The sequence below is a fragment of the Meles meles genome, chromosome 12 (genome assembly GCF_922984935.1).
Source record: "Meles meles chromosome 12, mMelMel3.1 paternal haplotype, whole genome shotgun sequence".
Classification (NCBI taxonomy): Eukaryota; Metazoa; Chordata; class Mammalia; order Carnivora; family Mustelidae; genus Meles; species Meles meles.
In genome coordinates this window covers 34001036-34027221 of record NC_060077.1, presented here as the reverse complement: position 1 = coordinate 34027221, position 26186 = coordinate 34001036, and the positions used below count along the sequence as shown (strand labels likewise).

The following is a 26186-nucleotide window of genomic DNA, read 5'->3' as shown; positions in this document are numbered from 1 at the left end:
GCTACTTGGAAGACTTATGCAATAGTTTAGATTAAAAAGTGGAAGGGTGTTGGGAATATAGAAGTGAATCTCCGTTTTAGAGATCTGTTTGGAGTTAGAGGCATCAAAATTTGATAACTGAGAGAACAAGAGAAATGGTCCCAAGTGTCTGGCTTGTATAGCAAGAGAATAGGGATAACATAGGTCAAACTAAAGAGAGAAAAAAAAAATGAGTTTGGTTTTATATTTGTTAACTTTGCACACTTGAGAGGGTGTTAGGAGTGAGCCATTTGGAAGTGGAAGTCTAGAGCTCAGGATAGAGAGCTGAGGTGATTTGAAAATGAGGAAGATGGCATTAGTGCAAAGGAAAGACTACTCTGGGGCCACTTTCCTGTCTGTGAATCCTCTGCTCCCATTCATGCTATATGGCCTGGAAAATCCTCATAATTCCCTCTCTTGGCCTCGCTTTCTTAAGCAGTAGGGATAATAGCTACCTTGCAGATCTGATGCACGGATTAGAGGAATGTATATAAAATACTTAGTGCATTACTTGGTAATAGAGTAGACACCATATGTCAGCTAGATAGCTAGGGAGTATAGGTTATTTCTCTCAACTCTTTTTTTGTTCATTTTGTATTTCCAGCTCTATATCAATTACTGGGGATATATGGGTGTAGAAGATTGAAATGTCCCTAAGATACTGATAATCTAAAGTCGAAGATGTTGGGGCCCCTGGATGTCTCAGCTGGTTAAGTGTCTGACTCTTAATCTCAGCTCAGATATTGATCTCAGGTCATGAGTTCAAGCCCTGGGCTCCACACTGGGCATGGAGCCTACTTTAAAAAAAAAAGAGTGAGAGAGGGGCTCCTGGGTGACTCAGTCGTTAAGTGAATGCCTTCGGCTCAGGTCATGGTTCCATGGTCCTGGGATCGAGTCCCGCATCGGGCTCCCTGCTTGGTGGGAGGCCTGCTTCTTCCTCTCCCACTCCCCCTGCTTATGTTCCCTCTCTTGCTGTGTCTCTCTCTATCAAATAAATGCATAAAATATTAAAAACAAATGCACATTTAAGAAAAAAAAGTGAAAGAAACCAATGTTATAAATGTTTCCTTAAAAAATTATAAAGGCAAAGATATTGAAGATGTTAATCATTCATTTCATAAATATGTGTTAAGGCATTGTTATAGGTCTTAGGTAAGAATGATGGACAGATTGGTAAGGCCTGTGCTCTCAGGGAGCAATCTTTTTAGTGGGGGAAGAAAAGTATAAAAGTAGTGATAAGTGCTGGATGAAATTAAAACAATTGTGAGGGACAGTGGGGCTATATTGGATTAATGATGAGGAATCACCTCTCTTACAAGGTGACGTTTAAATTCAGGGGAATGTTAGGAAGAAACTAGTTGGTGCAGAGATTTAGCAGAGAACTCTAGGCCCCCAAGGTAGAGATGGGGCTTGGATGTAATGGGAACAGAGACACCAGTATGTGGTGTGTCATGAGCCTCAGGGGTGTCTCCCTGAAGTGTTCAATAGGGGCGTGGTACCTGGTTTGTATTTAATGGTGCATTTGGTTGCCATGTGGATATTTAACTGTAGGGTGGCAAGAATAGACGCATGGAGACCAGTTGGGAGGCTTTTCAGTACAATACGGTGGTGGTAGCACACATAGAAAGATATGCAACAATTTAGCGTCTGTTTGGGATATAGACCTGTTTTGCCCTCCGGAATGGGTTTCACCAGTAGATCTGTTTTATTTGGCAACAGTGTTTTTTACCGAATTGAAATTCGTTCACGTGGGGTCTATAACTTCTAATTGATCTCATCTTACAGTACTGTTGTCTGACAATATTGGTGCCTAAAAGCATTTGAGTTTGAGATCTACCTACCTAAGAGTATAAGATGTACGTTGTATAACAAGATCTGAGGTCAGAATCCTGGGTATCCCTGCCGTGTAAGGAATACATGGAGGAAGAAGTTGTCATTGAGATACAGAAGTTATGGTTTGGATTCTTCTAAGACACTTGTCTGTGAAGGGGAGGTGAGAAGGTGGTGGCAGGAAGCACAAATGAAAGATGGGAACAGGTTTCCTACCTCCTCCATCCTACAGTGGGATCATTTTGAACATGTTTATAGAAATCAAGAAAGGGAAGTAGAAATAAAAAAGAAAGGAAAATGCTGGGACATGATCTGAGAGAAGGGTGCTTATATGATAGTTGGTACTAAATTTGCTCTGTATTGAAATAGTTTGAAGACATTCAACAGATTTTTCGAGAATTACTCTGGGCAAGGCACTGTTTTAAGTGGAAACTCAGTAGTAAAATAGGCCAAGTCCCTGCCCTCATGGAGCTTACATTCTAATATGGAGGAAAAAAATAGTTAAATAGGTGAATTATATAACATGCTGGATGGTGGTCAGCACCAGAGGAAAAAAGAAAGCAGGAAAAAAAAAAGTTTGGAGTTTGGTGAGGGAGACCAGACAGATAAGTGGACTTTTACCAAAAACCTGAGAAAAGTGAAGGAGCAAGATGTGAGGTCATCTGGGGCAGCAGTGTGCTAAACAGAGGTTAGAGCCAGGGCACAGTCCCTGAAGCTGGAGCCCTGGCAAGTCGTGGGGACAGCGGGGAGATTAGGATGGTGAGGATGGAGCAAAAGCAAGGGAGAAGAGTAGTAGAGAATGAGATCAGATTATCCTGCCCTCATTTGGCCATTGTAGGTATTAAGTCTGAATGAGATGGGAAACCAGTGGAGGGTTTTGAGCTAAGGAGTGGCAGTATTTGACTAACTTAGCAGGGATAATTTCAGTGTATGGAGAATAGGCTAGGGGAGGAGGAATGGAGGGGTGGAGATAGTTATAGAAATATAAAGTGTTATATAATATAAAGTGTCTTGTAGTGAGTATCCATTCAGGAGGTGGTGGTGGCTTGACCAAGTGGAGGTTGTGAGAAAATGGCAGGTTCTATATATTATTAGGTGAAGACATTGGGATTTGCCTAGGGTTTGCTTTTAGGGTGTGTGTGTGTGTTGAGGGGTTGGAGGTGATGGTTAGTAATCACTAAGGTTTTTGGTTTGAGCAGCTAGAGGATGGAGTTGTCATTTTCTCTGTGGGGAAGCTCGAAAAGCAGGCTTTTTTGAGTGGGTTGGAAGGAGATGGAATCAAACGTCAGGTTTAGGTGCCTGTTAGATAAAACTAAGTGGAAATGTCTAGTCAGTAGTTGCATATCTCAGTTTCAGGGGAGAGGTCCAGGCTGGAGATATAAATTTCATATTGTATTTAAAACTCTGAAACTGAGGGCAGTCACCTAGAGAGGCTGGGTAGGTGGAAGGGATCCAGCAGCAACCCCTCATACCTTTACTGTATGGCAGTCTAGGAGATGAGGAGGAACCAGCCAAGGAGAAGGAAAAGAAGCAGCCGGTGAGATTAGAGAACCCAGACAGCTGTCTTGAAAACCAGTGAAGAAACGATTTCTTCAAAAAAGGAGTACAAATCCCATATTGTTAGGTCAAAGAAGATGGGACTGAAAATTGACTGTGGGGTTATGGGTTTGGCAACTGGGAGCTCAGTGGTGATGTTGGCAAGTGTTTTGATGGGGCAGTAGGATAAGAGCCAGCTTGGCATGGGTCTAGGAGATGACAGGAGTGGAAACAGATGGCGGTAGTGATTCCTTTTGGAGGAGTATGTGGTAAAGGGAGGGCAGATAGAAGTGGTACAGCTGCAGGGGGACAACAGGGTATGAGACAGGGGAAGACTTTTTTAAAAGATGAGGAAATAACAGCATACTGGTAGGAATGGCTGCACGCAGAAGTTTTGACGACGGATAGGAGGAGGGTAGTTGCTGGAGTGGTTGTTACTGCACTGGTGACGGGTGGGATCAAGTGCAGGTAGAGAGGTGAGCTTTCCACGGGAACCTGTATACTTCACAGTCAAATACGTTTTATAGCTCTCTAAAAGTCTTAAATATTTTCTACTCTATAGAGTTACTTAGCCCATTCTCTCTAATACCGATACTTGAGTGCATTTGTCATTGGCCCCAGCATAGTCTGTCATTGGCCTCTATCTCACCAGTTGTGGTAGCTCTTTGAATATCCTTTCAGCTGTTAAGCCCTCTCCCGTCCTCTGTCAGGATCAGTCCTTCCCTGGGCTGGAGAATACTGTCCATACTTCCTAATGTACCTTTTAAGACTTTTAGAATCTGACTTCATGGTTTCATTCACTGTGTTTTTTGTACACCCATTGCCAAAACACATTGAAGCACTTGTCTATTGCCTCCATACACTTAGTACTTGGGGTGGATTTTGGGAACAGACCTGTGTTTGAATTTTACTAATTGTGCAACCCTGGTACATTTAGCTAATTTAGTTTCAGTTTGTTTCTTCATTCATAAAGTGGGATAAATGAGTTAAGGTCGTGAATATACAATAAATCTTAATTCTCTTCCACCTTTGCTTATGTTTATTTGTTATCTTTGAGAGCCCCCTCATGTATACTTGGCCTGTCAAAGTTCTACTCATTTTTCAAGGCACAGGGCCAATACTCTCTCATTTATTGAGCCTTTCATGATTTAATTTTTTTACTAAATTCCATATAACCCTTACATGATAAACACTGGTGTAATTTTGAGATTACATCTCCTAAGTACTGTAATCAGGGTTAAGTAGATCCAGGGTCCAATGAGGGCTGGAAGATCGCTCAGTAATACAGATTCTGTGCCAGCTAAGTCCTTTGTATTTCTAGAGTAAGTCCTTTGTATACCACTTTCACCATTTTTGTCTTGTCCATGTGCCAACTAGACTTGATTTAACTTTAATTTTTTCCTTCAATGGACTTCCCTTTTAAACTAACATTTACTCCTCCTTAAGAATAATTTCTGAAATTAGGGGCTAGATTTTGCTGGTTTAATTTTTTTTTCCTCTTCCATGTTAGAATGAAGTACTTCCTGAAATCATCTGTATATTCCTTCAGTGTTGGGTCTCTGCTTTACTAGACAAGTGTGGCAATTGATACTCTTTGAGATAGTAAACCAAGAGTAAATTAATCTGTGTTATATTTTACAAATTTGTTATGTTATTTATAAATAACATTTATGTTACGAGGTTAATTATAAAAAGATAGTTTGACATTTGTAGTCTCAGCTGTGAAGCAGCAAAGTATTCTGAGAATTACTTTACCTCCAAATGCTTGTTGATTTTATTCCCTTTGTGCTGTTCCAAGAAAATGATTTTTTGCTAAGATTTATCAGTTTTCTGAGATTTTTGAGACTTTTAACCATTTGGAAAGGTTTTGTAGTAGTATTTGATTTTTAAAAAGCTTTTATTGTTGTAGTGAGATGGAAGATTTCCGAGGAATAGCTGAAGAGTCATTTCCAAGCTTTTTAACCAATTCATTATTTGGTAATAGTGAGATTTTGGAAAATGTCACTCTTCCTTCAAATCTTGGCTTGCCTGTTGCTGTTTCAACACTTGCTAGAAATAGATCCAGTGCTGACAACAGGTAAGAACTTTTAGAACATATGATTTTTTTGTGAAGTCTAGAACGCCTGCAATACATTGATACTTCTGTAAAAATTTCTCAGCCAAGGGGCACCTGGGTGATTCAGTTGGTTAAGTGTCCCAACTCTTGGCTTTGGCTTAGGTCATAATCTCAAGTCCTGGGATTGAGCCCTGAACTGGGCTCCATACTCTCCAGGGAGTTGGCTTGGGGATTTTCTCCCCCTACCTCTCACTCCTGCATGCTTGTGTGGGTACACATGCGTGCTCTCTCTCTGTCTCAAATAAATATATTAAAAAAACTTCTCAGCCAAGCTTGAGCTTTTGCTTTATGTATATTTATATGTGTAATATGATATGTATATCATATACAAATATATGATATATGTGTGTGTATATATATGTTATATATATTCATATGTATATATAGTTATTATGAAAAACGTATGCATTTCCTTATTCCATTGCCTTAATCAGTAGTGGGTGGGTGGATTTGGAACTGAGTACCAGTGACCTTTTGGTCTACTAATTGTTTTCTCTGTTCATAGTGTTTTGGATTTGTATTAGTTCAGCCTTACTGGCAGCCAGTAATTTGAGTTGCATCTCCATATGTGATGTGTACAGCTCATCCATCTTGTATGATGTGTAAAGTTTGCCCATGCTTAAATATCTAACTACTTTCCTGTCCTCCTCCCAACCTGAATGTTTGGTAAGAAGCATTATCTTTACCTTTAGAATGAAGAGTTTAACTCTGAAAACTTAGCTTTAAGATTTCTGTGACTCTTTGTTTAGTACGAACACACCTCATTCTTGACACATAGATATTCAGTGCTTTTCACATGAGATGATGGTTTTGAACACTGGGGGCCCTATTTATTTTTATCCCCTAGCAATTGGTTTTATAGTCATGTGGCCCTAATGTCATGGTGAATTTTAAATATGCATAATTTAACTATTAACAAAACAAATTCTTTTGTATGTGTGTAGGTATTCTGATATCCAGGCATCTTATTTAGTAGAAGGGAAGTTTTCAGTTCCATCTGAATCATCTCCCAGCAGCCAGAGTGAAGGTGACCCAAGAGAGAAGTTACAACTTAGCTTCCAGGACGATGAGTAAGTTCATACCTTCATTTTGTTTTTGCCATGTTAAAAGCAGGTCTCACTCAGTCTTAACGGAAAATGAAAGTGTGACTATGTCTCTGAATAATTCTATTATAGGAATCTTCTTAAGAGTTTTCTTTATATGTTTTTAATCACAACCATTTTTAGTCTTTCAGAATACCTTTGCTCATTCCAAAAGTAGTATAAGCTCCTTTAAAAAAGTAGAAAATGCAAAGAATTGTAAGGAAGACGCTAAGTCTGTAGTCTTACTAACTAGAGAATAGTCACTGGGCAGCTGGCTGGCTCAGTCTGTAGAGCATGCAACCTTTGATCTCAGGGTTTTGAGGTTGAGCCCTACACTGGGTATAGAGATTACTTAAAAATAAGATCTTCAAAAAAGTAAGAGAGAATAGTCATTGATTATCATTTTATTTATAGTCTTCCAGACTGCTTTCTTTCTTTCTTTCTTTTTTTTAAAGATTTTATTTATTTGACAGAGAGAGAGCAGGAGCAGGGGAAGGAGCAGATGGATAAGCAGACTCCCCGCTGAGTACCAAAACTGACACAGGGCTTGATCCCAGGATCCGGAGATCATGATCTGAGTTGAAGGCAGATGCTTAACCAACTGAACCATCCAGGAGCCCCTTCCAGACTGCTTTCTATGCATCTATACATGTACATATTAAGTTTATTTTTTTTACAAATAGGGGATTGAACTGTACATACTATTTATAATTTTTTTAAAAAGATTTTATTTATTTATTTTTATTTATTTTTTTTTTTTTAAAGATTTTTATTTATTTATTTAACAGAGAGAGATCACAAGTAGGCAGAGAGGCAGGCAGAGAGAGTGAGAGGGAAGCAGACTCCCTGCCGAGCAGAGAGCCGACGTGGGACTCGATCCCAGGACCCCGAGATCACGACCCGAGCCGAAGGCAGCGGCTCAAAGTAGGCAGAGAAGCAGGCAGAGAGAGGGGGAAGCAGGCTCTCCGCTGAGCAGAGAGCCCAATGTAGGGTTGGATCCCAGGACCCTGAGATCCCAGGACCCACTGAGCCACCCAGGCGCCCCCATACTATTTATAACTTTAAAAAATTAGTGTATTTATGCTCATCTTTCAATTACAATTAATGCAGATATATGTCGTGTTAATGGCTGCACTACATTAGACGTTTAGATTATTGGAATTTTGCTATTACAAATTTACTGAATTTTATTTATTCATTTGCACACCTAGCAAATTATTGTATTCAGATAAATTCCTAGGATTGAAATTGCTGAGTTAATATTTAAAGACTGTTACAAAGCAGCACATTACTCTTTAGAAGATTTGTTCCACTTTACACTCCCACTAGAAGATGTACATGAGAAAGCCTTCTCTGAGCCCTCCCCAACATTTGGTGGTATTATTTTTAATCCTTGAATTTTGAAGTAAAAAAATTTGTACACATGCATAAATGCATAGAAGAAAATCTGGAAGGCTATAAACCAAAATGTAAATGGTAGTTATCTCTTGATGGTGGTATTACAGGCATTCTTAAAGTTTCTGTGTTTGAATTCATAATAGAGTATTTATGGAATTGAACATACTTTAATGTTTATTCATTACTTATATTTTTGTTGTGAATTGCCTCTTGGTAACATTTGGATATAAGCACTCTCTATATATTAAAGATGTTAACTCTTTGAATACTCATTCATTCCATTTGTATTTTTGACCGTGTGCCTACTGTGTGCCAGGTACTTCTCTAAGTACTTGGGAAATACCAGAACAGATATTAAAACAAAAAGACATTAAAAATATACCAGTTTTATAGTATACTTGAAGGGAAAAGTGCTAGAAAAAAACCAGAACATGATAAGGAGGGTACATAGGTAAGCCGAAGGGAATGGTCAGTGTGGGTCTCATTGAGGAGGTGTATGATCTGAGCGAAGATTTGAAGGAGGCAGTTAGCCATGTAGGCATTAGGAGGAAGAGGACTTCAGGTGGAGGCTGCATGAGTGTAGAGGCGCTAAGGTCAGAGATACCTGTGTTCAAACAGCAGGAAGGAGGCTGCCACGGGGTGAGCAAGATTTTGAAAGAGGTGGAAACCATTCGAGGACTGTGTTTTAGAAGGTTCACTCTGGCTACAGTGGGGTGTACAGACTGTTGGGAGGCAAGTCTGGAAATAGGAAGACCCCTTAGGAGGTTGGATTATCAAAGTGGGGAGTAGAAGGAGAACAGAAGAGCAGCAGGGCCTTATGTCGGCGCACTTCATTGTTAAGTTGGGGAGAGGAGGAATAGACATGGAGGCTAAGGATTCGTGGCTGGAGGTTGGACAGATAACAGAGTGTTTCAGAAGCCACAGAAAGAACATATGTAAAAGAAGAGAGAGGGATCCAGTGTGTCAAATAAAATGAGGACTAAGAAGTGACCATTGGAATTAGCATAGGTTTGGTCATTGGTAACCCTGATAAGTGGTTTTGGTGGAAGTAGGAGGAGGTGCAATAGTGTAGGAGAATGAGTTTAGGAGAGAATGGGAGGTTCATTTTGGAGATGGTGAGTTTGCTGCAAAAGGCAACCAAAAAAATGGGGCTGTGATACCTGGTGAGTATAGTGTGTCAAGAGAAGTTTTTCTTTCTTCTTTTGTAGTGGAGGGGTTACTGCAAGTTTATATAGTAATAGGAATGATCTGGAATAGGAAAATCTGATTATGTAGAAAGAAGAGAATTGCTGGAGCAACACTTCTACAAAAACAAGAGGCCAGGAACTAATTTGTCGTGGAAGGAATGACTAGAGAGGTAAGACCATGGATATTAGCCAGTGCGAAGGCAGAATGTACCATGTCCTGGTAAGAATCTGAGGAAGTTGTCTTTTCAGTGATTAGGGTCTCTCAGTGTATTGGGAGACATGACATCAACTCAGGGTAGAGGAGCAGTAGAGAGATGTAAACAGTCATGGGCATGTGGGAGGGGAGGAGAGAGGGAAGTAGTGGCATTGTCAGGCAGCATCAGGAGTCCCACTCAGGGGTCATGGTCATGAATTTACTGTGATTGTGATGTTATCTCCAACCATATTCAGCTGTAGGGGTGCTCACAGGGTGTGAGGAGAGAGTTGGGTTTAACTAGGCTTGTAGTTGATGAAAGCAGTGAGGGATGAGGAAGCTGATGTGTGTGATGATTGGCCATCAGATTAGGTTAAGGAAGAGGAGAGGATAGAACAGCAAGGGAGTGTGAGATGTGGTGATATGAATGGATTGGGGGCTTGGGTTACAGCAGAGGGTTATAGAGTTGAGGTACTAAGGCAGATGCTGTGAGGGGTCATAGGTGACTCCAGGCTAGGAGGCTTTAGTAAGGATGATCTGGAAGTTGCACTGAGGGGACATGCCGATGGAGACTCCCATTCCATCTCCACGCCCAGTGATTCCAAGTCTGTGGGAGAGACGGATAGTCCTCACTTGCCAGTGTTTAAGGGAGGCAGTGTCCTCATAGGACATCCAGGTTTTCCGTAAAGCAGTGAGGTGAAAGGGATGTTCATAGGAAGGGTTCAGGAATAGCAAGATTTTGCTGATTCAGCATTGATTTGTTGGGCTGGGTAGGGGGAGTATGCTTGTGCATCTTTGTCAGTGGTGAGGAGTCTTGGGCTTATTGAAGGGCATCATGAAGTTAGTCCCACTGAACTGATGTTGGCAGTGAGACATTAGACATGGGGGGAGGGGAGGAGACTATCGGAAGTAACTCTTGACTCTTTGATGTGGGCCAGGAGATCTGGGAAGTGGTCTTGTTGATCCCTGTTAGTGGAAGATAGAAGAACCTGGTAAGGTGGAGTCCTACATGCAGTGTGTTGGCCTCACTCTAGACTTTCATTGGGTAGAGATAAGTGCTTTGGGGCTGTTCCTTGCCCCCACTGAGTAGTCTGAAGATCTGGGTTGTTAGTCTGAGAGCCTGGACTTCCTGTGGGCTGCTTGTGATGGTGGGTGAACAGCCCTCAGAGGTATGCTCTTATCCCTGTGTGAAGGATGGCTTCTGTGGCTCTGGGGAGGGTGGAATTTATGTTTTTAAAATATCCTTATTCTAACTTTGGAATTAATGAATATTTTAACTGAGGATAGGATTTAAAGATAAAAATAACTTTCACAAAATTTTGAAGGCACTGCTACATAGTGTGAGAAGCCTGATGTCATTTTGATACTTGACCATTTGTATCTGAACTTTTTTTTCTCTGGAAACTTAGAATCCTTCCTGAGTCTGTGGTGGGTGCCCATACCCCCAACCAAATTCTAATTGGCATCAATCCAGAGATTTGTATGCTTTAGTTCTAGATAATTATTATTACTTCGGTATTTTTCTATTTTCTTTCTTTCTGGGATTGCTGTTTTGGATTGCCTGGGTTGATCTATTTCCATTATTTTTTTCCTTTTTTGTTTTTGTTTTTCTTTTGTTTCAGTGCACATAGGCAGTGTTCTAGATAAAGTTCCTAATTTTTTCCCTACCCTTCTATTAAATCATTTGGCAGTCATAATTTTGAGAGCTCTTTTTTCTGATCTTTTCATTTTTTTTTTTATAATGGCTCCTTTTTGTGGATATAATAGCGACTTCAATGTTTTCTGAGAATTCTAATTGAGATTTTTCAAAGTTCTATAAATTATCCTTGTGTCTGGGGTTGTTTACTTTGTTCATCTTTATTTTTATCTCTCAAGCTGCTCCTTCTCCTGCATCTGATTTATGGCTGTCTTCTAGGTTGCTAGTGTGGGCTAGTGGGTATCCAGATCTCGTTTCTGTTAGGTCTTCGTGCAAGCTCATGGCGGGCTTCACTTTACGGATTCCATGCCGGGTGTTTAATGCTGCTGTCACCACCGTAGCTTCATTCTGCACAGGCGTTTCATATGCCTTCCTAGAAGAGCCTTCCTAGGTGTAGAGCGACATGTTGACACTGCTGTTTTGTTTATGTGGCAGTGAGAGTGGAGCACTGCCCAGCACGGGTGCCTGATAGACTTTCAGTCATCCCTTCCCTTTGGACTCCCTCCTGCCCTCCTTCCTACTGTAGTCAGGAAACATTTCTGCAGTTCTTCCTGGCAGATTTGTTTTCTGCTTCCAGGCCCTTTTGTTCTTGTTCTGGACCATGCTTATGTTTCTCCTGCATATCCCATCTGCTGTTCAGATTCTAGAATTTGAGGTAAGCTCGGGCTAGGACTGGTGGCTCTCATCCAGATTGCTTCACTTTTTTTTTTTTTTTTTAAAGATTTTATTTATTTATTTGAGAGAGAGAGAGAGAAAGAGCACGAGCAGGGGGAGCAGGGGTAGGGGAGGGAGGAAGCAGGCTCCCTGCTAAGCAGGGAGCCCCGATGCAGGGCTCGATCCCAGGACCCCGGGATCATAACCTGAACCGAAGGCAGACGCCCAACCATCTGAGCCACCCAGGCACCCCAGATTGCTTCACTTTTATAGAGGTCCTTTATTGTCATTTTCATGCGCTCCTAGAAGTTACTCTTGCCACTTTAACTTGAAGCTTCTTTGACTTAGTATTTGACTTAGTTTGAGGAATTTTGACGGGCTAATAAGAACAAGTGATAGCTATAGTTTTGAGGAAGTGGATTTAGGGGAGGTGGTTAATTTAACTGGCTCTGTTATGAAGTTCTAATGGTCACGCTACAGTTGACCCTTGAACTGCATGGGTCCACTTACATGCAGATTTGTTTCAGTAAATACACAGTACTAAAAGTGTATTTTCTCTTATGATTTTCTTAATAACATTTTCTTTAGCTTTATTATAAGAAATACCATGTAATATACACACATACACACACACACAGTGTGTGTTAATTAACTGTATATGTTATTTGTAAGGCTTCCAGTCAACAGTAGTTCAATCAAGTAGTTAAGTTTTTGGGGAGTCAGAAGTTAGACATGGATTTCCAATTATGCAGGAGGTCAGTGCCCCAACCCCCGTCTTGTTCAAGGGTAAAGTGCACATGCTCTTCCTGGAGTCGGGGGGCTTTGAAATATGAAATTAAGCTAAATGTCATGACTTCTCTTTTATTTATTTCATGTCACCATTTTGCTTCCCCACCACCTTTTTTTTTTTTTTACTATGTCACCTAGGGACCTTTACTGTCTTTCTTTTCCCTTTTATATTCTCATTTATTTGAAATATAGTTGACATATAACATTATATTAGTTTCAGTTGGGCAACATAATGATTCAATATTTGTATATACTGCAAAATGATCACCACAGTAAGTCTAGTTAATATTGGTCACCTTACATAGTTACAGAAATTTTTTTTCTTATGATGAGAACTTTTAAGATTTACTCTTGTAATAACTTTCAGATATGCAGTACAGTGTAATTACCTGTAGTCACCATGCTATACATTATATCCCCATGACTTATTTATTTTATATCTGGAAGTTTGTACCTTTTGACCCCCTTCACCTGTTTCTCCTGCCACAATCCCCTACCTCTGGAACCGTTATTCTATCTGTGAGGTTAGTTTTTTGTTCTTATTTTTAGATTCTGCATATAAATAGATTATGTGGTATTTGTCTTTCTCTGTCTTACTTACCATAATGCCCTTACTGCAAATGGTAAGATTTCCTTTTTTTATGGCTGAATAATACCCTATTGTGTATATATACAACATTTTTTTTATTCATCTGTCAGACACTTAGCTTGTTTCCCTCTTGGCTATTGTAAATAGTGCTGCAGTGAACGTGGAGGTGCCATATATCTTTTTGAGTTAAGGCTTCAGTTTTCTTTGGATAAATATTCTGATGTGGGATTGCTGGATCATATAGTAGTTTTATTTTTAATTTTTGAAGAACCTCCATACGGTTTTCCATAGTCACTGGACCAGTTTACATTCCCAGTTCACATCCCAGTACTGCACATCATCACCAACACTTGTTATTTCTTGTCTTTTTTATTTTTTTATTTTAATTCATTTTAAAAAATATTTTATTTATTTGTCAGAGAGAGAGAGAGTGTGTGTGCACAAGCAGGGAGAGCAGCAGGCAGAGGGAGAAGTAGACTCCCCACTGATCAGGAAGCCCAATGTGGGGCTTGATCCCAGGACCCTGGATCATGACCTGACTCTCAGGCAGACGCTTCACCAACTGAGCCACCCAGGTGTCCCTCTTGTCTTTTTTATAACAATTATTACAACAGGTGTTAGGTGATGTCTCATTGTGGTTCTGATTGGCGTTTCCCTGATGATTAGTGACATTAAACACCTTTTTTTTTTTTTTTTTTTGACAGAAATCACAAGTAGGCAGAGAGGCAGGCAGAGAGAGAGGGGGAGGCAGTCTTCCTGCCGAGCAGAGAGCCTGATGTGGGGCTTGATTCCAGGACCCTGGGATCATGAGCTGAGCTGAAGGCAGAGGCTTTTAACCCACTGAGCCACTCAGGCACCCCAAACATCTATTCATGTACCTGTTGGTCATCTGTATATCTTCTTTGGAAAAATATTCAGATCTGCCCATTTTTTAATCCTGTTGTCTGCTTGTTTGCTTTTTGTTTTTGTTTTTGATATTGAGTTGTATGAGTTCTTTATATATTTTGTATATTAACCCTTTATCAGATGTGATTCGCAGGTATTTTCTCCCATTCTGTAGACTGTCTTCTCATTTTGTCAGTTTCCTTTGTTGTGCACATCCCCACACTTCTTTTTCTCTCTTTTCTATCATACAACTTTGTATCCACTTACAGTCTTTCCACCTACCTTTACCCTCTCTTTTACTCAGCTTCTGTTTGATTGGGATGAAACTTTCCTATATTGACCTATGAATGCACCTTTGGATTGAACTGTTGGTAATGGCTTTCTATGTATTACAACCCCAGTACAGGCATGGAGAAACTGGGAGGTAAATTACAGTTGGGAATTGCCTCAGGCAAAGAGGGTTAGCACTCGGAATATGTGGAAGGACTGTCTTTTTATCCATCCTGGTCAGATTTAAGCTTGGCCCTAGAGAGCAGTTTGTCAGATGATGGCTTTATTGCATTTAGAGGCATTTTTCTAAAAAGTTCATCCCTACCCCTCCTCTTGCTGGCAGAAGGCTGTGATGAGCTGCATGAGACCCACGAACTTTTGCTGAAGATTGGGAGGAAAATTGTATTTAAGGAAGAATATTGTCATCCAAATATAAAACAACAGAGATACAAAGATGAGGACAAGGCCAGTGGCAGGGGCTAAAAGTAAAACTTTAAAGTACTTCATAATTCAGAGAATCAGCTTTTTGGCATATATACTAGTGTTCTTTAAGTCTTCTTTGTTTTTAGAAAGCTGAGTTTTTCTTCATATATGATAGATTCAGAGATACTTATTTAGGAAAGAAAAAAACCCCTCATTTTATCACTTGAGAGGCAGAATAGCAATATGATACTGTATTTGATTTTGGTAGACTGTATCTCTGGACCCAAGATGGTGTGCAGTCCCCAGGGTACCTACAGTGGAGCCATTTGTAGTGTCTGGCTGGTCCTTGAAATTTTTCTTTCCACTGTATCCATTTTTTTCTTTTTGTGATATTAAATACATAACTGATTAATGAATATCTTATTGATTTACCCAAGGTAACTAACATTTAATCATTATTCTGTTCCGTACTGAAAAGTTCTATCTCTAAGAAAAAGAACCATATAGAAAGTCAGCATTTGTCAGATACTGTTCTTGAAGAGTCTGCTTTGCAAAGTGATATAGCAAGAACAGAAGAGGAGCAGGCTAAAACTGCAAAGCGCTTTCAGAGCCAAGATCCTTTTGATAAGATTTCACCACTGGAACAAGAGCAAGGTACTGAACTTACAGAAATTACTTTTAGAAATTACTGCCTAATGTATATATTTGTTTCCTTTCTCATTTGTCTATCTTTGTTATTTATCTTAAGCTACAGTACGGTAAACTGAAAGACACGGTTTGGCATTTACCTATTAATATTTTTATAGGAAATGGTCTCTTGATTAATCTTTTTATTAAAAAAATTTTTTGATATTAACATTAATGTATTTTTGTTTCAGGGGTACAGGTCTGTGATTCATCAGTCTTAGACAATACATAGTGCTCACCACAACACAAACCCTCCCCATTATCCGCCACCCAGCCACCCCATCCCTCCTCCCACCCCTCTACACTCCAGCAACCCTCAGTTTGTTTCTGGAGATTGAGTCTCTGATTGACTTGTTTCGCTTAGCATAATACCCTCTAGTTCTCTCCACATTGTAGCAAATGGCAAGATTTCATTTTTTTAATGGCTGCATAATATTCCACTGTATGTCTGTATATCACATCGTTATCCATTCATCTGTTGAAGGATGTTGGGCTCTTTCCGTAGTTTGGCTGTTGTGGACATTGCTGCCATAAACATTGGGGTATAGGTGCTCCTTCAGATTACTACATTTGTATCTTTGTGTTAAACACCCAGTAGTGCAATTGTTTGGTCATAGGGTAGCTCTGTTTTCAGCTTTTTGAGGAACCTCCATACTGTTCTCCAGAGTGGCTGCACCAGCTTGCATTCCCACCAACAGTGTAGGAGGATTACCCTTTCTCTGCATCCTCGTCAACATCTGTCGTTTCCAGACTTGTTAATTTTAGCCATTCTGACTGGTGTGAGGTGGTATCATTGTGGTTTTGATTTCTATTTCCCTGATGCCAAGTGATGTTGAGCACTTTCTCATGTGTCTGTCTGTTGACCATTTGGATGTCTTCTTTGCAGATATGTCTGTTCATGTCTTCTTCCCATTTTTATTTTTAAAAAAGATTTTATTTATCCACTTGTCAGAGATAGCACAAGCAGGGGGAGCAGCAGGCAGAAGGAGCGGGAGAGGCAGACTCCCTATCGAGCAAGGACCCTGATGCAGGGCTTGATCCCAGGACCCTGGGATCATGACCTGAGCTGAAGGTAGATACTTAACCGACTGAGCCATCCAGGCATCCTGACTTCTGCACATTTCTTGATTGGAATTTTTTGTTCCTTGGTGTTGAGTTTGATAAGTTTCTTATGGATTTTGGATACTAGCCCTTTATCTTATATGTCATTTGCAAATTCTCCCATTCTGTAAGTTGTCTTTTGGTTTTGTTGACTATTTCCTTCGCTGTACAAAAGCTTTTTATCTTGATGAAGTCCCAGTAGTTCATTTTTACCCTTGTTTCCCTTGCCTTTGGCTATATGTCTAAGAAGTTCCCACAGCTAAGGTCGAAGAGGTTTCTGCCTGTGTTCTCAAGGATTTTGATGGATTCCTGTCTCACATTTAGGACTTTCAGCCATTTTGAGTCTATTTTTGTGTATGGTGAGAGGAGATGCAGTTTCATTCTTCTGCATGTGGCTGTCCAATTTTCCCAACACCATTTGTTGAAGAGACTGTCTTTTCCCATTGGGTATTCTTTCTTGCTTTGTCAAAGATTACTTGACCATAGAGGTTAGGGTCCATTTCTGAATTCTCTATTCTGTTGCATTGATCTGTGTGTCTGTTTTTTTGCCAATACCATGCTGTCTTGATGGATCACAGCTTTGTAATAGAGCTTGAAGTCTGGAACTGTTATGTCACCAGCTTTGGTTTTCTTTTTCAGCATTCCTCTGGCTATCTGGGGTTTTCTGGTTCTATACAAATCTTATGATGTTTGTTCCAGCTCTTGAAAAAAGTTGATGGTATGTTGATAGGGATTTCATTAACTCTGTAGATTGCTCTAGGTAGCATAGACGTTTTTACAGTATTTGTTCCTTTGATCCATGAGCATGGAACGTTTTTCCATTTCTTTGCGTCTTCTTCAATTTCTTTGATGAGTATTCTATAGTTTTCTGAATACAGATTCTTTGGCTCTTTGGTAAGATTTATTCCTAGGTATCTTATAGTTTCAGGTACAATTGTAAATGGGATCGACTCCTTAATTTCTTTCTTCTGTCTCATTTTTGGTGTATAGAAATGCAACTGATTTCTGTGCATTGATTTTATATCCTGCCACTTTGCTGAATTCCTGTATTAGTTTTAGCAATTATGGGTTAGAGTCTTTTGCGTTTTCCACCTATAGTGTCATATCATCTGCAAAGAGTGAGAGTTTGACTACTTTGCCTATCTGGATGCCTTTTACTTCTTTTTGTTATCTGATTGCTGAGAATAGGACTTCTGGTACTATGTTGAATAGCAGTGGTGATAGTGGACATCCCTGCCGTGTTCCTGATCTTAGGGGAAAAGCTCTCAGTTTTTTCCCATTGGGAATGATATTCGCTGTGGGCTTTTCGTATATGGCTTTTATGATATTGAGGTATGTTCCCTCTAACCCTACACAGTGAAGAATTTTAACCAAGAAAGGATGCTGTACTTTGTCAAATACTTTTTTCTGCATCTGGAAGGATGATACGATTCTTGTACTTTCTTTAATTAGTGTATTGTATCACAGTGGTTGGTTTGCAGCCACCTTGCAACCCAGGAATGAATCCCACTTTGTCATGGTGAATAATCCTTTCAGTGTACTGTTGGATCCTGTTGGCTAATATCTTGGTGAGAATTTTTGCATCCGTGTTCATCAGGGATATTGGTCTGTAATTCTCCTTTTTAGTAGGGTCTTTGTCTGGTTTTTGGGATCAAGGTAATTCTGGATTCATAAAATGCGTTTGGAAATTTTCCTTCCATTCCTATTTTTTGAAACAGCTTCAGAAGAATAGGTATTAATTCTTCTTTAAATGTTACGGTAGAATTCTCCTGGGAAGCCATCTGGCCCTGGGCTCTTGTTTGTTGGGGCGTTTTTGATTACTGTTTCCATTTCCTTGCCCGTTATGGATCTGTTCAGGTTTTCTATTTCTTTGTGGTTCAGTTTTGGTGGTTTATTTTTTTTCTAGGAATGCATCCATTTCTTCCAGATTGCCTAATTTGTTGGCATATAGTTGCTCATAATATGTTCTTACAATTCTTTGTATTTCTTGGGTGTTGGTGGTGATTTCTCCACTTTCATTTGCGATTTTATTTATTTGGGTTCTTTCTCTTTTCTTTTTGATAAGTCTGGCCAGGGATTTAAACAAGCTTATTAATTCTTTCAAAGAACCAGCTCCTAGTTATTTGATCTTGTCTTCTTTTTTTCTTTTTTAAGATTTTATTTATTTTTCGGAGAGAGAGAGAGACAGAGAGAGAGCACAGCAGGGGAGGGGCAGAGGGAAAGGCAGGCTCCTCGCTGAGTAAGGAACCTGTTGTGGGACTTGATCCCACAACTTCAGGGTCATGACCTGAGCCAATGGCAGATGCTTAACTGACTGAGCCACCCAGGTGTCCGCGTTGATCTTTCTTACTGTTCTTTTGGTTTTTGTTTCATTGATTTCTGCTCTTTATTATTTCTCTTCTCCTGCTAGGTTTAGGCTTATTAACTCCTGCTGGGTTTAGGCTATAATCAAAAAGTTGGAAAATAGCAAGTATGGTGAGGATATGGAGAAATTAAAACTTTCATTCATTGCTGGTGGGTATGTTAAAATGATGCAGTTGCTGTGAAACTAGTTTGACAGTTCTTCAAAACATTAAACATCACACTACTGTTTGAGCCAGTAGTTCCAGTCCTAGGTACATGCCCAAGAGAAATGAAAACATGTCCACACAAAAACTTGTACATGAATATTCATAGCAGCATTAATCATAATAGTGAAAGAGTGGTAACAATGCAAATCTCCCATCAACTTCATACAGTGGAATATTACTGAGCCTTAAAATGGAGGGAAGTATTGATATGTACTATAATATGGATGAACTTTGAATACATTAGGCTAAGTGAAGGAAGACAGATACAAAGGCCACATGTTGTAGGATCTTTTCATCCATAGATATCTGTAGACACGGGATTGGATTGGCAAATCCATAGAGACAGTAGATGTGTGGTGGCCAGGGCCAGGGAAAGGGGAGAATGGGGAGTGACTGCTAGTAGATACAGTGTGTCTTTCTGGAGTGATGAAAATATTGTGGCATTAAAGAGTGCTTATGGTTGTACAACCTTAGAATGTACTAAAAACCAGGGAATTGAATGCTTTAAGAGAGTGGTGATTTCTTGGTATGCAAATTTTATGTCCATTAAAAAAACCCATATACTTATATCACAGTCCCAGTTAGAATAAGATCTAGTCATACTTGCTTTATCTCTTCTGCTTTTGTGTTACTTTTTTCTGATATTTTAAAATTCAAGTATCGTTTTATTCCTATATATTTTAGTGTGCATCCCTAAAAATACAGATGTTTTCTTACATAACCACAGTGCTATTAACACTGCTAACAGACTTAACAGTTCTTTTATTATCATATAGTACTCTAGTCCATATTCATTTTACTAATTATCCAGGTTTGTTTGCTTGAATTGGAGTCCAAAGAAGGTTACCATATGTTATGGTATATTATTTGTTGTATGTCCTAAGTCAGTTCCTGTTGAAAAAAGCTCAGTCTGTCACCCTGTAGATTGTCCCATGATTTGGATTTGTCTGTCTGTTTAGTCATGCTGTCATTTTTCTTGTTTCTCTCTTCCCTGTATCCTCTGTAAAGCAAAAGTTAGCTTTAAAGACTTGATTAGATTCATAGTCAGTGTTTTTCATACTTCCCACCCTGATAGTTTTTTAATTAAACTGACCAGAGATAACTTCTTATACCATCATATAAAAGTGCTCTATTCTACTTAGGGGAAAAAAATGTTTAGTTCATTAATTTGCTACTTTTAGGGGTTATTGCATTTTTATTGATAAAATAATTTGGTCTCAATTATTTTTGTTTTGTAAAACAGACTCACCTGTTGATTTTTGCTTACAACCATGGATGAATAATAAGGAGAACAAGGTAATCTTTTATATGTTACCAATTTCTGGAGTGTTACTGGGAGAGTGAAAGTTTCTATTTCACATATGCAAGTGTTAAACAGTAGTAATTTTAGTTAGAAGTCTTGTACTTTAAATAGCAGAGAACCACGTTACTGCCTCAAGTAATCAGCACGTGAGCATGGTCCTGGTCCAGGGCTTCCTTGTCATTAGGACTTTTCCATTTTTGCTGTTACACTCCATGCTGGCTCCCTCTTGAAAGATGGCTCTGGGAGGGTAAAGGTTTCTCTTTGTTTCATTTATTTTATTTTTTTTAAAGGTTTTATTTATTTGCCAGAGAGAGCAATAGCGGGGGTTGTGGCTGGCAGAGGGAGAAGCAGGCTTCCTCCTTAGCAAGGAGGCCCACGCGGGACTCAATCCCATGACTCTGGGTTCATAACCTGAGCTGAAGGTGGATGTTTAACTGACTGAGCCACCCATGGGTCCGTCTTTGTTTTGTTCATTGTATCCTGAGTGCCTGGCACGTAGTTGACACTCAGTGATTACTTGAATGATCAGGAAGCTGTCTTCTTTGCAGCAAGCCTACATTCTTAACATTTGTGATTAAAAAAAAAATGACCATGCTGGGGTGCCTGGGTGGCTCAGTCGTTAAGTGTCTGCCTTCAGCTCAGGTCATGATTCTGGGGTCCGGGGATTGAGCCCTGCCTCAGGGTTCCTGCTTGGCAGAAAGCCTGCTTCTCCTTCTCCCACTCCCCCTGCTTGTGTTCCTGCTCTTGCTGTCTCTCTGACAAATAAATAAAATCTTAAAAAAAAAAAAAAAAGACCACAAACTTTTTTTGAGGGGAAAGAAAAAAGACAACTCTAATGAGCTCACTTGGGTCATAAGTTCTTCCCTATGTAAATCACTGTCAAGGGGTAGGTTGGAATAAAATACTCTGTCAAGCCTGCACTCAGGTCCACTTCTTTGTGAGTGCGTGTGTGTGTGTGTATACATATACATATACATCAATGTACATACATGTATGTGTATATGTGTGTGTGTGTGTGTGTGTCTGTGTGTGTGTATACAGCTGTCTGCCCCACCAGTTCCACATGGCTCCTCAAAGGAATGTTCGAAGCAGGAAGCCCAATGTGGGGTATAATCCCAGGACCCTGGGACCATGACCTGAGCTGAAAGCAGACATTTAATGGACTGAGCCACCCAGGTGCCCCTTTTTCTTACTCTTAATTAAAGTATAGTTGATATATAATGTTCTCTTAGTTTCAGGTATACAACAAAGCAGTTCAACAACTCTATACATTATAAATGCTCTCCACCAGAAGTGTAGTTACCCTCTGTCACCATGCAGATTACTACAATATTACTGACTATATTCTCTATGTAGTACTTTTCAACCCTGTGACTTATCTATTTTATAAGCGGGATTTTATGTATTCATCTCTTTTACCCATTGTTCCACCCTCTCCGCTCCAGGAACCACCACTTTGTTCTCAGATGTGTTTGAGTCTATTTCTGTTTTTTTCTTTTTTTGTTTGTTCATTGTTTTTTTTCATTGCCATATCTTTGACCTTTATGAGCATAATTCACTGGTTTCTGCAAGTATGCAATTATATAGCGAGCCCATGTTTTTATCTTAAAAATTGCGTATTTTGAAATCTAATTTTAAAGATAAATTTAATAAGATTGTGAAATAAAGTTGAAGGCAACGTTACCTTTTATTGTTGGCCTTGAATGCCCTTAACAACCTGTTGTGAGCCTTTAGGATTATGTTGTCCCTGAGTTGAGAAGTAGAATAATCAGTGATTCCAGTATAGGCCGCAGAGTCCAACTTGGCTATTATCTTCACTTCCTACCGCAAGCCTTGTATTCAAATTCATTTGGGTATTAGTGTCCTAACTATATTACTAGGTCTTCTGAGCTTGTGCGTACAATTTGAGATGTTAAATTTTAACAGTGTCTCGGTGGGTGGGTCAGGGGAGGAGAGAGGCATGGGGGCAGGAAGAAACTTATTGATACCCATAGAACAGCTAGACCTTCATTGCCTAAATTGTGAATTACAAATACTGAGCACATTTGGTGGTCTTTTTTGCAACCTTCTACTGTGGTCTTCAAAGTAGTGAAGTTTGCTTCTGTTACTTGGCATTTTATTTCTTACAGATTGTTGTTCCTCATGCTGGGAAACATTTTGAGGAGAAGAATCTGCCCAGCGACTTAAGCCACACTAGTTTATTAGAAAATGAGAAACTTACATCACTGACGAGCTTGGAAGATTCTTCTGGTACTGTAAAGTGACTTGGGTTTTCCTAGTCCTTACCTTGCTGCTCCACGTCTTTCTGCTTCTTTGTTTCATAGTTACTATGCCAGCCTTTTGTTTGTGTCTTCTCCTTTACCTCCTCCCTATCAGCACTTGCAGGCACTTCTGTTGGTAGAAGTTTTAAAAACTTGTGTAGTAAGAAACCTGGTATGATTATGTTTATCCTCAGTTTATTATCATTAGGGTATGGAGTATAAAGCAGTTTGTTAAGAAATTGGAGGAACAATGAAATATTTAGCCTCTACTCTCTGAAAATTCTGCCAAGTGAGAAAAGAGATGCACAACTAACCCTCTGACTATCTTAAGTATATTTCAACAGTACAAATTGTGCAGGAATCATAGGGTGACAAATTAGTTCTGATTGAGGGAAGTATCTATGAAGCTTTATTAAAAGGGGATGCAGGTTTTCCTTTTTCATGAAGAGGCCCATGATAGGCCTTAACATAGATTTGGGAAGAAAACTATATTTCAGGAAGTGGGACAGCATCTGTAAAGGTGCTATGGTGGGGGCATTTTAGACCATGTTTGGAGAATAGCCAGACTTTGTGGTTTTGTGCAGCAGGTTTACAGCACCTGTAGAAGGCTATTTTGGGAAATAAACTCAGATAGGAAGGGACCACATTAATTATAGCTTTGAAGGCCAGGCTGATGAGCTGAGTGGAATAAATAAAAATTATAAATTCAGGATAATTTTCCTGCCAAATTTTTAAAATATTTTCGGATTATGGCATTGTAAATAAGGAATCATTGACTGAATTCATACAGATCTTTGTTTTAATAGACTGGGTTTTTAGAGGTGAAATGCTGAAGTCCAAAGTTATGAGCATTTTTTTTTTTTAAAGATTTTATTTATTTATTTGACAGAGAGAGAGATCACAAGTAGGCAGAGAGGCAGGCAGAGAGAGAGGAGGAAGCAGGCTTCCCGCGGAGCAGAGAGCCTGATGCGGGGCTTGATCCCAGGACCCTGAGATCATGACCTGAGCCGAAGGCAGCGGCTTAATCCACTGAGCCACCCAGGCGCCCCCAAAGTTATGAGCATTTTTAAAGCTTTTAATGCTGATTGTAAAATTATCCTCTTGAAAAGGCAGTGACATGTTATAATACCATTACTAGTGATTGAGAGTTCTAGTTCTAGTCCTGGCCTTGCTGGGCTGGATTTTAGAATATTAAAAACCAGGTAGTGTTTTATTTATATACATCTTTTTGGTTTGATGGAAGTTGAATAATTTTTATTCATATCTATTAGTATTCAACTTTGCTATATATTTTTTCCTTAGTTGCTTCTTTCTCAACATCAGATATTATGCGAGGTTTCACTTTATACTTAATCATTAGTTCACCTGGAATTTATTTTTACTTCTACTGTGACATGCTTATTTGTCCCTTTTTGAAAGTTACCCTTTGGTACACCATTTTCTTTCTTTCCTTCCTGCTTTTTTCTTTTTTTTTTTTTTTTAAAGATTTATTTATTTATTTTTTTGTCAGGGAGGGAGATCATGTGCACAAGCAGGAGAAGCAGCAGGCAGAGAGGCAGGAAGATAGAGACTCCCTTGGACTGCTTCCATAGTTAGGCTATTCTAAATAATGAGCAGTAAACATAGGGGTGCAGGTAGCCCTTCGAATTAATGGGGTTTTTGATTAGGTTAATTACATTTTATTTATTTTCCCTCATTTTTTAATTAAAAAAGTTTAAATTTAAATTAAATTAACATGTAGTATATAATTAGCTTCAGAGGTAGAGTTCAATGATTCATCTGTCTTATATAATACCCAGTGCTCATTATATCACGTGTCCTCCTTAATGTACATCACCCAGTTACCCCATCCCCCACCACCTTTCCTCCAGCAGCCCTCAGTTTGTTTCCTATGATTAAGTCTGTTATGGTTTGTCTCCCTCTCTGATCCCGTCTTGTTTTATTTTTCCCTCCCTTCCACTAGGCTCTTCTATTTTGTTTCTTAATTTGCACATATAATAGATCATATGATACCTAGGAATAATTCTAACCAAAGAGGGGAAGGATCTGTACTCAAAAAAGTATTTTAAAAGTATTTTAATTGTCTTTCTCTGATTGACTTATTTTGCTCAGCGTACTACTCTCCAGATCCATCCATGTCTTGCAGATGGCAAGATTTCATTTTTTTGATGGCTGACTAGTATTCCATTGTATATAGAGAGCACATCTTCTTTATCCATTCATCTGTTGATGGACATTTGGGCTCTTTCCATAGTTTGGTTATTGTAGACATTGCTGCTATAAACATTTGGGTGCAGGTGCCCCTTTGGATTACTACATTTGTACCTTTGTGGTAAATACCCAGTAGTGCAATTGCTGGGTCTTAGGGTAGTTCTATTTTCAACTTTTTGAGGAATCTCTATACTGTTTACTGGAGTGGCTACACCAGCTTGCATTCCTACCAGCAGTGTAGAATTGTTCCCCTTTCTACTCATCCTTGCCAACATCTGTCATTTCCAGACTTCTTAATTTTAGCCATTCTCACTGGTATGAGGTGGTATCTCATTGTGGTTTTAGTTGTATTTCCCTGATGCCAGGTGGTATGGAGCATTTTTTCATATGTCTATTGGCCATTTGTATGTTCTCTTTGGAGAAATGTCTGTTCATGTCTTTTTCCCATTTCTTGATTGGATTATTTGGTTTATTGGTGTTGAATTTGATAAGTTCTTTTTAGATACTGAATACTAGCCGTTTATCAGATATGTCATTTGCAAATATCTTCTCCCATTCTGTCGGTTGTCTTTTGCTTTTGTTGACCGTTTCCTTTGCTGTGCAAAAGTTTTCTATCTTGATGAAGTCTCAAAAGTTCATTTTTACTCTTGCTTCCCTTGCTTTTGGAGACGTGTCTAGCAAGAAGTTGCTGGGGCCAAGGTTGAAAAGGTTGCTGCTGGTGTTCTCAAGGATTTTGATGGATTCCTGTCTCATATTTAGCTCTTTCATCCATTTTGAGTCTGTTTTTGTGTCTGGTGAAAGGAAATGGTCCAGTGTCATAATTCTGCATGTGGCTGTCCAATTTGCCCAACACCATTTGTTGAAGAGACTCTTTTTTTCCATTGGTATTCTTTCCTGCTTGTCAAAGATTATTGACCATAGAGTTGGGTTCTCTATTCTGTTCCATTGATCTAGGTGTCATTTTGTGCCAGTATCATACTGTCTTGATGATTACAGCTTTGTAATAGAACTTGAAGTCCGGAATTGTGATGCTACTAGCTTTGGTTCTCTCAACATTCCTTTGGCTATTCATGGTCTTTTCTGGCTCCATATTAATTTTAGGATTGTTTATTCCAGTGCTTGGAAAAAGTTAATGGTATGTTAATAGAGATTGCATTGAATGTATATATTGCTCTAGGTAGCATAGACATTTTAACTATTCTTCCAATCCATGAGTTTGGAACGTTTTTCCATTTTTGTGTCTTCCTCAATTAACTTTCATAAGTGTTCTATACTTTTTTGAGTACAGATCCTTTCCCTCTTTTGGTTAGAATTATTCCTAAGTATCGTATGGTTGTTGGTGCAATTATAAATGGGATCGACTCCTTATTTTTTTTTTCTTCTGTTT

The 26186-nt window shown here is 39.3% G+C and overlaps 1 protein-coding gene across 3 annotated transcripts in view; it reads left to right on the top strand.

Moving 5' to 3' along the window:
• CEP192 (centrosomal protein 192) overlaps nucleotides 1-26186 on the top strand; it is a 134787-nt gene that overhangs the window by 1775 nt on the left and 106826 nt on the right. For all 3 annotated transcript variants that reach the window (XM_046024060.1, XM_046024059.1, XM_046024061.1), the window contains exons 3-7: nucleotides 5294-5461; nucleotides 6445-6570; nucleotides 15145-15320; nucleotides 20268-20320; nucleotides 22457-22577. In XM_046024060.1, coding sequence (XP_045880016.1) covers nucleotides 5294-5461; nucleotides 6445-6570; nucleotides 15145-15320; nucleotides 20268-20320; nucleotides 22457-22577 — 644 coding nt within the window. The remainder of the gene's footprint in view (nucleotides 1-5293; nucleotides 5462-6444; nucleotides 6571-15144; nucleotides 15321-20267; nucleotides 20321-22456; nucleotides 22578-26186) is intronic.